The 12,768-nt window shown below is 40.7% G+C and overlaps 1 protein-coding gene across 18 annotated transcripts in view; it reads left to right on the forward strand.

Annotated features, from left to right (window-relative positions):
* Ehbp1 (EH domain binding protein 1) overlaps window positions 1-12,768 on the forward strand; it is a 246,186-nt gene that overhangs the window by 161,232 nt on the left and 72,186 nt on the right. For 10 of the 18 annotated variants that reach the window (XM_060365170.1, XM_060365171.1, XM_060365168.1 and 7 more), the window contains one exon: window positions 3,014-3,157. In XM_060365170.1, coding sequence (XP_060221153.1) covers window positions 3,014-3,157 — 144 coding nt within the window. Of the gene's footprint in view, window positions 1-3,013; window positions 3,197-12,768 lie in introns of all 18 variants that reach the window. The other 8 variants (XM_060365165.1, XM_060365166.1, XM_060365175.1 and 5 more) reach the window with 1 other exon arrangement.

Here is a 12,768-nt window from a genome sequence, read left to right on the forward strand (position 1 = left end):
CTATGATTCCACCCACACGTGTGTGCTGCGCAGGCTGGTAAAACTATCCACTGACTTACAGCATCATATGTGCTTGTTCTTTGACCATACTTTATGGCCTAAAAGTTTGCTTAGAGTCAAGTCAAGTGTGGTAGTTCATGCCTATGATCCCATCCCAGTGGAGGAAGAGGTGGTGATGCCATGAGTTCCAGGCTAACCTGTGCTACACAAGATCATAATAAAAAAAGGATTGAAGTAAGGAAGGAGTTTTGCTTAGGATAACTGTAATGGTTCATTTGACACTATGTTGACAAAAACAGTGTCTCACACATACAGAGATCTGCTTCTCTTTCATATACCATGTTACGAATTTCAGATACATATCTTTTTGTATTTAATGTCTGTGAAATCTTTGGAAAAAGGATGTTACACCAGAATTTGTTAGTGATTATTCTTTTTCAGTACTTAATAAAATAGTGTGAATCTTCTGAGCATTAGCTCACAGGAGCTACAAATGATTCTGGAATTATAGACACACCACTTCAGTCTCTAGTACATAGGATAATTATGTAGCTGACCTGTCTTCCTTCACTGCTATAGCACATGTGGGGTCGGAGCCTGTTTGATATGTGGGACAGCAGGGCTTAAGAAGTTACTTGCAGTTATATGATAAACTTTAAAGTTTAAGTTGAAAACCCAACTTTCTAGCTCTGATATCCTTGCTCTTCTTTATGTTCACATGTCTCTGGTTTTGATCACAATAGCCCTAAAAAACACCCCGTAGCTCAAATGTACAGCAGTCAGTTGGCTTCAGGGCGTTTTTAGCAATGTGTATCAAGTTACCTTAGAAATGTTTGTGTTGGGGCTGAGCAGAAAGCATGAACTCTTGAGTCTGGATCCCCAACACCCACATAAAAAGCTGAGTGCAAAAGTGTGCATCTATCATCCTGGTACCTGAAAGGGGAAGGTAGGTTCCTGGGACTCAGAGGTCCCAGCCTCGCCACGCTGCTGGTGGTTTCTGTCCGTAAAAATAAGGTGGAGGGTCGTCAGGGGACACACAGCTTTATCTCTGGCCTCTGTGTGCGTGCCCCCCCCACGTTGGCCAGGCTCAGAAGCGGAGGCAGGAGAATTAGTTGAACTGGCTTTGATGGGGGGAAAAGCTAGATAATGTGGCATGTGTCTGTCAGTCACAGGTTCTCTGGAAGCTTCGTCAGGAGCATCACAACTTTGAACCGGCCTGAGTAATTTATCAAGACTCTGTCTCAAAATAAAGTTAAATATGGCTGGTTCATAGCTCAGTGGTTCTGAGTATGTTTATAAAAGCGTTTGTGGTAATGAAAACCTTGCCCAACACCCTCTATATCCAGGAAAATAAAGTATTATCCATCTGTGTAAGAGAACGGGTGGCACCCTGTCAGAATCATGCTTTCCAGAGAAAGGCACATCGTCATCAGAAGATCTTCTCAGGTGCTGAGACATTTAAGTGAAAGGAGTCTGGTGAGGCTGGTGTGACGGCGAGCACAGTATGGAAAGGTGGATACGGTTGTACAGTAATGACGCCTGCGTGCCGTGGCTACCAAGCTATTGCTGTTTTTACTTGCAGTTAGTTTCTAAAATCCCTGTAAAAAATATGGAGTACATTTTGAATTAGAAGCAGTGTTTATGTGCTTTTAAGATCAAAACACAGTTTTGCAGTGTTTATGTGGCAGCTTGAAGTTGAGTGCTTCAGAATTTAGACCAGTGGGCTCTTGAAGCGGGTCAGTCGCTTTATCTAAGATGGGGAAGTTGAGGGAGTTCCAATATAGTAATGCTTAGTCTTGTGCTTACCATGTGCCGACGCTCACTATGTAACTCTCTTACCCTGTGCTTGTATGAGCTGGTCTACTCTCATGCCCACTGTACCCACAAGTAGACGGACTTAGGGAAACTGAGTAGCTTGCCTATAATTAAGAAATGGAACTTAGATCTGTCTGAATCTAAACTTCTTAAACTAGTGTGGATATTTTGCTTTTGATTGATACCACTGTTCTTAAGAACTGGCTTCCATTTGTGGCCAGTATCTGTTGTTCTCCAAAAACGCATTGTAAAGTTACTAATTAGTCCATAATATTTTTCAGTTCTGCTAAGATTGTTTTATTATAAAGAGAACAATCAGTGGAGAACAGTTTTATGGGTTGTTTTTACAGAATGTTTTAGCATTAGTCAGGTGTGGTGCCACATGCCCGGAATCCCAAAACTCTGGTGACAGAGGCAAGGTGATTGAGAGCCGAAGGCTAACCTGGGTTATCTACATAAAGATACAAAACAAGCTTGGGTCTTTGAGTAAATAAATAAAGAAAGAAATAACCGCTTGGGATTGTAAATATTTCCTAAAGTTTAAAAGAAGGTTGCAAACATATTATAACATTATAAAGATATTTTAAGTAAAGATACATAGTTGTCAGTTGTATTAGACTATAAAAATAGAACTGAACCCTTTATTATATCTTTGTTTGGTCGATTATACTGTGCTTATGAGACGACAATACATAATCTCATATTGGCACTCACCTTACGTGAGAATATGTTCAAATAAAATCTAGTGAGGGCTGCCGACTGTGTGAGCACTTGCCATGCAAGCCTCGGGGCGACCCGAGTTTCATCCCAGAACTCACAGTGGAAGGAGAAAAACAGCTTCCCAAAGTTGCCCTCTCACATCCACACATGCACTATGGCAAATGCACACCTACACGCGCGCGCGCGCGCGCACACACACACACACACACACACACACACACACACGATAATTACTGATAATAACAAAAATTCTGAATTTTAAAACGTATATTGACATTTCTTCCAGTATTAGAAAATAACCTTATGTTTCATTTTGTCAGCCTTTCTATATTCATTCTATAGTTTCTTCTCAACATTAATATTTTCTATAGGTACTCCTGTTGAGGAGGCTATGCACTTGGCTTTATTTTTATAGGTTACGTAACCTTTAACTGTGTTTGTATGATTTGACTTGTAATTCTATACCTTTGCTTTTAAGCACCGAGTGTTATCCAGACAAGAGGAGCTGAAAGAAAGAGCGAGAGTTCTGCTTGAGCAAGCAAGAAGAGATGCAGCTTTCAAGGCGGGGAGCAAGCAGAGCGGCAGCGCGGCCCCTCCGCTCTGCAGCAGGCAGCTAAGTGATGTGAGGGGCACAGGTCGCAGAAGCCACGGATTGTTCATAGTAATCATAGCTATGATGGGTAAAGGGGAACAGTTTGGCCAATTGCTTTCCATAGGCTGTAAATTGGGGGTACATGGTCACTTTTTCAACTGATGAATCCATTAAATGGGACCAACTACACTGTTAGTACTGCAAAGCAATGCTGTTAGCTCTGAGGGAAAGTACAGTTCTGAAATAGAAATTATATACTATAAATATCTGGTTTTGTTCGTTTATATATTATGACTATTTAAGATTATATTTCTGCGTAGAATTTTGTTGGAAACATTAGTTATATAATAATAACCATTTTATGGAGTATCAGCAGTGTGTATTTTACATAACTCCATGAAAATATTCTCACTACTTCCCTGATAACAAGACTGAAGCTGATGGGATTCGGACTTTTGCGAGGCCTCATGGTCAGTAAATGGTAATCAGGGATTTGATCCCGAACCTTGTTAGTTTCCCAAGGCCGTGCATCCCTTGTCGTAACCTCCATTCCTACATTAAGCCACACCTTCTCCACGGTTCATTTTGTGTAGTGCTGCTCAAATAATACTGAACATGTAATAGTAGATACAAAACTTCTCTTCATTGAAAACTACAGTAACCCTACTCAAAACCAAACTCACACACAAAATCACAGTGTATTTTAAGTCTTTGTAGATGCCACGTTATTGATCTCCAGCCTAGGGTGTTGTTTCTAAAGTTTAGGTCTTTATGAAATAAGGGGATAGAAAATAAGTTTAACAAGCCATCATTTTTAACAAAAAGAAATAGAATAGAATATACCAAATTTTATTATACTTGATAGGTTTATGTGTCCGTGTGAAACTTTTTTTTTTTTTTCAGTTTCATTGGTCTGTGTGCCTATTGGACAGTAAAATGTACTATTTTTAACTATACATGATGATCACAAAAGTTTGAAAAATACTAGTCTGAGAGGGTGTAGTGCCTCGTGCTTATAATCTCAGTGCCCAGGCTGAGGTAAGATGCTTGCTATGAGTTTGCCGGCCTGGGCTACCTAGTAAGTTCCAGGCCAGCTTTGCCCACACAACAATACTCTTTCGATAAAACAGCAAAAAAATAAGAAGAAATAAAGGAAACCACTAATTTTGAAGACTGTCCTAAGGAAAAACATGCAGACTTTACATTAGCTCTTTCAATGCCTAGCCATCATCAGTGTGTAGCTTCTGTTACTTGCCAGGCACATTTGTTGTATATCTGAAGCAAGTCTGTTTCTCACATGAAATTTCTTTTCCAGTGGGAAGAGAGATGATAAGGTAGTCACCACATTAAAAGCCGCATGGTGGCGCAGGGATGAGGAGGGAGGCTTGAGGCCCTGGAGACTGAGGTGGAGCTAAGTCTGGTTGTAAAGGAGCCATTCCAGTGAAGAACCACAAAAACTTCAACAAGAAAATGTTTTTTATTGATTTTATATTTGTGGGAAAAAGTGTTTTATAGTCTCTCAAATACTAAAAATATACAGTCTATTTCTAATTATCCAAATATAACTTTAGAAAATAAGTAAATTAAAATATAGTGTGAGTTGATTTTAAATTCAGAATACTTGCTTTTAAATTAGCTGTCCTTCTGCCTCTGCCCTCTGACGATGGGCATGCACCGTAGAGACGGCTTCATAGTCCTTCCATTGTAATACACAGAAACTGGCCTGGAGACGTGGCTAGCAGTTAGTACTCACTGGCTGCTCTTCCAGAGGTCCGAGTTCAATTCCCAGCAGCCACACAGTGGCTCACAACCATCTATGATGTGATCTGATACCCTCTTCTGGCATGCAGGTGTACATGCAGATAGAACACTCATAAAATAAATAAGTTAATCTTTTAAAAATACATAGAAACTGGACAGACTTATATGTGCATCAATAAAGAATGCATAAACAGATTGACCTGTTCATAAGATAGAATGTGGTTTGAGCAACCCTAATATGAAAATCCAAAATCGCAAATGCTTCAAAACCTACAGCATGTCCCATCCTAAGATGTGGGATATTCAGCATGCACCACCTGGTGATACCAAGTCTCAGGCTATTGCGAGCCACAGTAGCAGACATAAATAACAGATATGCCGAGACACGGTGGTCCCCTGCCCCCTGCGTGCACAGAGGAACAACGTGCTGTGTGTCAGCTGACCTGGTCAGCCTAGTGTGGGGAAGGTCGTGATCGTGTCAAGCTCCCCCTTGTCAGTAGACGTTCACGCTCACTAAGCTGAAGGTGGTGCATATCACCAAGTGTAAGTCATAACTCATTGAATTCATTGTTTTAATATTCAGTTGCCTTCCTGTGTGAAAAGTACAAAAGTTTAGAAATACTGGTTTAGAAGTAGTAGCTCCAAAAGTAACGTGTGCAGAATTAAGTCCAAAGAGACATATAACAAATGTAAGTAAAAGCAGAAAAGTAAGACATTCTGAAGGCTATAAAGGAATATCTACTTTCAATTTATTTTGGTGTAATAGGAATGCTTACCTACCCTCTTAATTTTTAAGTATATAATTTTAAATTTTTTGAGTAGATACTTTAAAATTTACCTACCCTTTGACATGATAAATTTAAGTTCTGCGCATAAGTGGGATCACATAGTATTTGTGACTGGTGCTTCTTACTGGCTTGAGATATTACTAGGTCCCTGACAGGCACTAAACTCACTATGTGGACCAATCTGTCCTCGAACTCACAGACATCCTCCTGCCCCTGCTGTAAGTACTGTGATTAAAGGCATGCACTCCCACACCCAGCCCAGTGTTAATTCTTTTGGCTAAACCCTCAAGTGGGATTTTTGGATTGTCTGGGGTAGCTCTGTTCTTAGGTTTTAAGAAGCATGTACACTATTTCTCACAACAGCGGCACCATTTTATTTTGCAGTTTGCAAAGGTACCAGTTTCTTCATTTTCTTACCAGTTTTCATTATCTGTTGTTCTGGTTTGGAGTTTCATTCAAATATGGTCTTGTATGTTCTCCAGACTATCCTTGAGCTCTTCCTCTTCGTGCCTCAGTCTGAATACTGAGACCCAGGCCTGTTGCCACTCTGGGCTCAAGCTTTTGTTTTAAAGAACAGCTCTGCTAACAGGTGTGAGGTGATAGCTCTGTATGTTTTTTATTTGAGTTTCCCTGATGGTTACTGACACTGACCTTTTTATTTGTTTTCTTTGGACAAGTAAGGTACCTGCTAAAGTTTTCAGGTTTTTATTCAAATTAAGTTTGGTTTTTTGTTGTTGTTGTTTTGTTCTTTGATTTTTGTTTCTTGATTTAGACATTACCTTCTGTTCTGTATGTTTCTTATATTCTATTGCTTATTTCCCTTACTGTGTCTTACGAGTCCATCTCAAGATCACTTACTGTACAGCATTAGCCTGAGTAGTCCCAGAACCTGACTCAGGTGGGAAGGGAGAAGACATGGACCCCACTGTTCAGTGGGGAGAATAAGGTCCCTTTCCCAGGCTTGTGGCATAGAAGTCACTGTTGCAATATTTACTTTTCTCAGTTAAAAGTTCAGTTGAAAACACTGTCTTCCTGTGGATTTCACCGGTATTCGGTTTTTTTCAGGTGTCCAACCCTGTATCAATGGACAGTGGCAGTTTGCTGAACTGGAGAGTTATAGTCCAGGATTATTGCTAGTGTTCTGATACTTGAGAGTAATATAAGATAAAGAATGTAAAAAACTTGGGTGTGTTCAGTTTAACAAATATGAGAGGTTAGACCTGGCCATTCCGTTCATATGAAACTTGATACAAAGTTGATACATTTTCAGTGGCAAAGTAGTTTTTTAATTTGGTCATTCTCTGTTGTGTCTGAGTAGCTCTGACACAAAAGGAGTGTTGTCGGAAAACACTTGGATGATGAAATAAGGAATGAAACTGCCCAGTTTTATCTCTGAGCAACTGAATATAAAAGCAAAGTGATACTAAGACAGGAAAGAACTTCTACCTCTAATTCTGTTTTTCCATTCATGAAAGTTTGAGAAAAACTTGCTTTAGGTTGAAATTAATAGGTGACCATGTAAGAGGGACAAGGGAATCATGACTAATAGCCGCCACCGCCCTTTTACTGTCAGGAACTCTTCTGGAGAGAGCAAAAGACTTTTGTTGAATAAAAGTAGGTCTAATCTACCCCACCTTGAAATGTGTGGAGTTTCCTTTCGGTGAAATGATTTTTGCTGCTTTTACTTTGACTATACTCTAATTTGTAGAAGTCTCATTTGCTAAGACATTGCTGCCTGACTTCCCCTCTTTATAATGCATGGTAGGTACTAAAAGCCAGAGCACTGGGCTGGGACACATACACCTGCTACTCAGTGTTCAGACAGGAACTGAGAAGTGAGTGAATGAGTGAATGAATGAATGAATGAATGAATGAATGGGTGAGGTTGGTATCTAACAATGGCCTTGAGCCTTGGAGGAAATGGATACTGAGCTTAGGGTCTTTAAGAGTTTACTGAAGGCCTGGTGTAGTAGGAACACCTTTAATTCCAGAGCCCAGGAGGCAGAAGTAGGTGGAGCTCTGTGAGTTCAAGGCTGGCCTGGTCTGCAGAACAAGTTGCAGACAGCCAGATCTACATAGGGAGACCCAGTTGGCGGTAGGGGAGCATACGGAAGAGCTTTGTAGAACTTATTTATGGCTTAGGAAGGCCATTGCTTGAGGACTCAATTTATTCCCCTCTGTGCTTTGTTCCTGTACAGCTGGGAATCTTTTGGTGACTACGAAGAAAAATGAATAAAACCATAATTCACATTAGCGTGCATAAGTCCATGAGATAACATCTATGTACTCAGCACATGTGGATACTTTTTCTTGGCTTTGTAGTTCTAGGCTGAGTAAAGCTTTATTACTGGCAAGTTAGAAAAGGGTTGAGGGGCGAAGTACTACTTCTTAGGATATTCAGAATTATAAAATATGAAGAGGGCACGGAGCCTTGAAGTCCTTAGCCAGCACCGCTTAGCCGTAGAAGATAAACTCTCAGCTCCGCGCACTGCCACACAACCCTCACGTGCCCTGCTCCTTCCCTTCCCGGCCTCACCTTCAGTCTCTCCGCCTTCAGTGGAGTTGGGAGTTGGTTGAGTATCTAGATTGCCACACCCGTGTGTTCCTGTGTGAAGTGTCTGCTATTCTATTCCTGAAGCTGATCCTCTTTTCTGGCTCTCTCCTGTTCCCTGTTCACTAGAAACGCACCAGCCGCCTCTGCTCAGCTCTGCGCCGTTTGAAGCACGAGGACTCAGAGCACCTAGAGTCAAATGTTTACCAAATGTTCAGTAAATAAATGAAGGGGCTTAGTTTGCTGACTGATAACAAACTGACCGTGAAATGTTGGCTATAAGTAAAAAATTTTATGAAGTAAAGTTTATAAATAGAGCAAATGGTTTTTTCTGTGAAGGTTGTTAAAGCAGAACAGGTTATTGTTGGGCAAGTCAGTCACTATCGAGATTTCTCTTGTCGCTTTGGATCTTTAAGCCGTATGTCCTTTGAGCCTGGCTATTCTTTTTTGTTTGTTTGGTTGGTTGGTTGGTTTTGGGTTTTTGGTGCTGGTGGTGGTTTTTTTTTTGTTTTTTTTTTTTTTTGTTTTTTTTTTTGAGACAGCTTTGGCTGTCCCGAACTCACTCTGTAGACCAGGCTGGCCTGGAACTCACAGAGCTCCACCTGCCTCTGCCTCCCCTGTCCTGGGATTACAGGTGTGCACCACCATGCCCGGCTAGAGTCTGGCTGTTCTTTTTTTTTAATAATTTTATATATTCACTTGTATCCTACCTGTAGCCCTCTCCCTCCCTCTTTCCCTCCCAATCCTCCCTGCCCCCTTCCGAGTCCACTGAGAGGGGGTGATCTTCTCTCCTTGAGTCTGGCTATTCTTGAGCCCAGTGCTATGATGCCTATCTTGTTATACAGACGCTTACATCTGAGCCATTACCTGCATGGCTTTGCCTTGATCTGACTGGGACAAGGGGAAACAAAGAAATGACAGACACATGTACAGAAAAGCTGAGACTGAGTGGGCTGTGCCCTTCAACACTCTTAAAGGAAGCCATGCCAGCAGCCTGGAAACCAGTGCATGTCTGTCACTGAGTGGAGAGGAGGTGCGGAGCTAGCTGGCCTCAGGAGGGAAGGGCTTACCTGCAGGGAGCAGCTCCAGGCCGCATTCATCCTGGAGGAGGAAGCTGTCCTTGATAGTCTCTCTACACACTGGGCTTAGTAAGGGTCATTCTTTCCTTCCTAGTATTTGTACTTAGACCAAAGGAAGGCCTTGCCATTCCCATGGGTCTGAGGTACTTGACATTGCTGTGCTCATGTGAGTTGCATTTACTCAGGAATTCATCCATTCCCCCAGTTTGGGGACCTAACACAGCTGCCAAGTGTGCCCTGAACCCCAACATTCTACTGAGCATTCTCATGACCACTTGAGCTGTGTGCTTCAGGTCTAGGGGACAATTTCTAAGTCATTGAAAGCAGCGTGGTCGTCTTACCTGGTTGATTCCATGTGTGCAGACTGTTTAAGTTATTCTCACTGAAAGATGGCTCCCAACAATAGGTTTTCATGTTACTCAGTTTTTTCCAAGCCTGCCATTGCCTAAGCAGAAACTTGGTACATATTACCTTCTAAGTGTTTTCCCTTAGGAAGGGAACAGCTGCAGTGGAAGCTTCTTTAAAAGCACAAGGCAGGGCTGGGGAGATGGCTCAGGGCTTGAGGAGCATGTTTGACTTTACAGTGGTCCTTGGTTCAGTTCCCAGCAGCATGGCCCACAACCATCTGCAACTCCAGTTTCAGGGAATCCAAATAACACGAACTCCACCGGCACTAGGCACATGCATGCGGCTTATACATGCAGTCAGGCAAAACACTCATTTAAAAAATCTTATAAAAAATCCTAGACAAATAAGAGAAATGAATTCTCGTGCTATTATAAAGCACACATGAAGGTTTTCCGCTGTATTTATTTTCTCAGTACAGTGGAGCACCTATTATATACACTTCATGTAGGAGCTGGTTCTTTCCTTAGCAGGTGGGAGAACCTACCCACAGCTTAGTAATGAGGCCTAGAAGGTTTGCAGTATTTATCTTCAAATGTCTGCAGGAATGTTTGAGTCTTCTAAAGAAAACTATATATGGGAAAAGGTTTTAGTTTGATCAGTCCTTTAAGATTTACTGAAAACAACACTGATTTTTAAAAATACAGATAATAGTTACTCTGTTTTACTCGACTTAGAAATGAACCCAAATGGTTTAGTATGAAGAAGAAAAAGAAGAATGCAAGCTATTTTGTATGTTAATGATTCGTTTTATTTTTAATTATGTGTGTGTGTGTGTGTGTGTGTATGTGTAATCACATGGATGTGCAATTGTCTGTGCAGGACAGAAGAGGGCATCTGACCCTCCAGAGTTAAGGCAGTTGTGGATCACCATGTGGATGCTAAAAACCAAACTCCTTTCTTGTGCAAGAGCAGTAGACGCTCTAAGCACAAGCGTCTCCCCAGCTCCAGCTTATACCTTTAAAATGCATTTCGTTGTCATGAAGGGTGGGTTTTAAATCTTGGACTTTTGATGTTTGTTGGAAAATAATTAACGTAAATGGACCTTGTCTGTCACGCTGATAATTGTATATGTTAGATTTAAATTAGCTCACTAAATGTCTCCAGATAATAAAAGAGGGAGTTATCATCCACATGGTAAAAAATATCATGTAATATAATTTTGGTAAAACTAGCTGGAGCAGTGGCTCAGTGGTCAAAGTGTTGCTCTTGCTGAGACCCAGGTTCGATTCCAGCACCCACATGGTAGCTCACAGCCGTCTATCTGCAAGTTCAGCTCCAGAGGATCCAACACTGTCTCTGCACTCTGTGGGCACCAGGCATGCATGCGGCGTCTAGATCAAGGCAGAACAGCCACAGACATAAAATAAGAAGAAATGATGGATACAAAATTGTTAAATCATTTTGACAAAAACTTTTTTAAAGTTTTTCTTTGTGGCTATGTAAATATGAGTATTATACTCAATAGCCTCTATTGTTCAAAGTTTTAAAAATTAAACTCACTAAAATATTTTTTCTTAATTGTACATGTTATTACTTCTGTTATTAGGGAGAAATAGGTTAACACTAATTTGTAATTTCAATGATTAAGGTCATGAGTTTTCAGTTACTATAAAAAGAAATCTAAAACCTTCAAAATACATGGAGTCTTTTGTCTTATTTAGAGATTTTTATTCTTCATTTGAACTAGAATATGCCTAGTGCACCAAGATGAAAATATCTTTAGTATTTTACTTCAACACAATCATCAAAAGATCAACTGTGCATAACCCATTTCAGACAGTAAGCTACCTTAAGTGATGTCTGATCTTTCTGCAGTTGTATTTGGGGGAGGGACGCTGCTGTGCTCCTGTGTTCGGCGTAAATACGTGTATAAGGCCGTGATGTTTATTCTTTGTGATTTAAATAATGCCTGTCTACTCTGTCTAAATATAAGTTGCTTTGAAGTCTGCTATTCTAACAATAGTTACTACACTTCTTAGAAAACATACTGTTCGTTTGCAAGCATATCTCTGGAGTCACACAAAACCCAGCATTGTTGCAGGGGAAACCCCCAAGCATCTTTTCCATTATGTCACCATAAACGCCTAGCTTCAAAAATCCTATTTACTCAAGAATGTCATGAGCATGTAAAGCTAGAGCTAGATGTCTTAGCACCAAGAACACTCTTTTTATTGCTGTTAATGACCATGAACATTTTCCATATGGCTGTTCAGTGCCGTGTTGAACATCCCAGGATGATAACACCATTGCTAAGGCATATTTCATATTACCTATTCTGTTCCTGCTCAGCATGCACAAGAGTAGAGTTTAAATCTTCATTCATTTCATTTTTTAATGTTTCTTTTGTTCTCCTTATCATGTTCTGGCTTTCCCAAGGATATATGCTTTGAATGCAGTCACATATGCATTACTAATTGTGTGCTATTGTGTTTACAGTTCCTAGTGGTGGCACTGTGAAACTACTAATGCCTTTGCTTCACTTGATGTGAAACCATCTGAGTGTCTTTGATAGCAGTGAAACAGTATTAATTGTTTTGTACATTTCTTGGTCATTCTTCTTAGGTGGTCTTCATAATCTATTAGAACTTTCAGCCAGATTTTTGTAATGTCATGCCTCCAGCCGTGATTAAATTGGTAATTAATGAACAGTCTTTGGCAATGTGAACCACATCCTGTTAATTTTCTCTTTTGAGTTTTAGAAGTTGTCTTCTATGTCAGAAATCATTGCACCACTTTGCTATGGCCCCTTGGCATGAAACCACAATGACTTGATTTTTTCAGCCATTAGTAGATCAGAGCAGTAATTTCACAGTATTTTGGTCAAGGCAATTATAGTACCCAGAACTGAGTAAATGTGAAAATTCATGAAAGAAGTCCAGAAATACCAGGTGAGCTTCCTCGTGTGCTCTGGGACGTTATGATTAGTTTAATTGGTCCTTGTTTGATTTTAGCCGCAAAGGCTGTCTGTGCCACAGCAGAGGGGGACTTTATATTTGATGGTGTCTGACCTCCTTTGACATGGTCGGTGCGAAATGAGCCCTTTGAAGCAGCCCC

Source organism: Meriones unguiculatus, chromosome 12 (genome assembly GCF_030254825.1).
Source record: "Meriones unguiculatus strain TT.TT164.6M chromosome 12, Bangor_MerUng_6.1, whole genome shotgun sequence".
In the NCBI taxonomy this organism is placed as follows: domain Eukaryota; kingdom Metazoa; phylum Chordata; class Mammalia; order Rodentia; family Muridae; genus Meriones; species Meriones unguiculatus.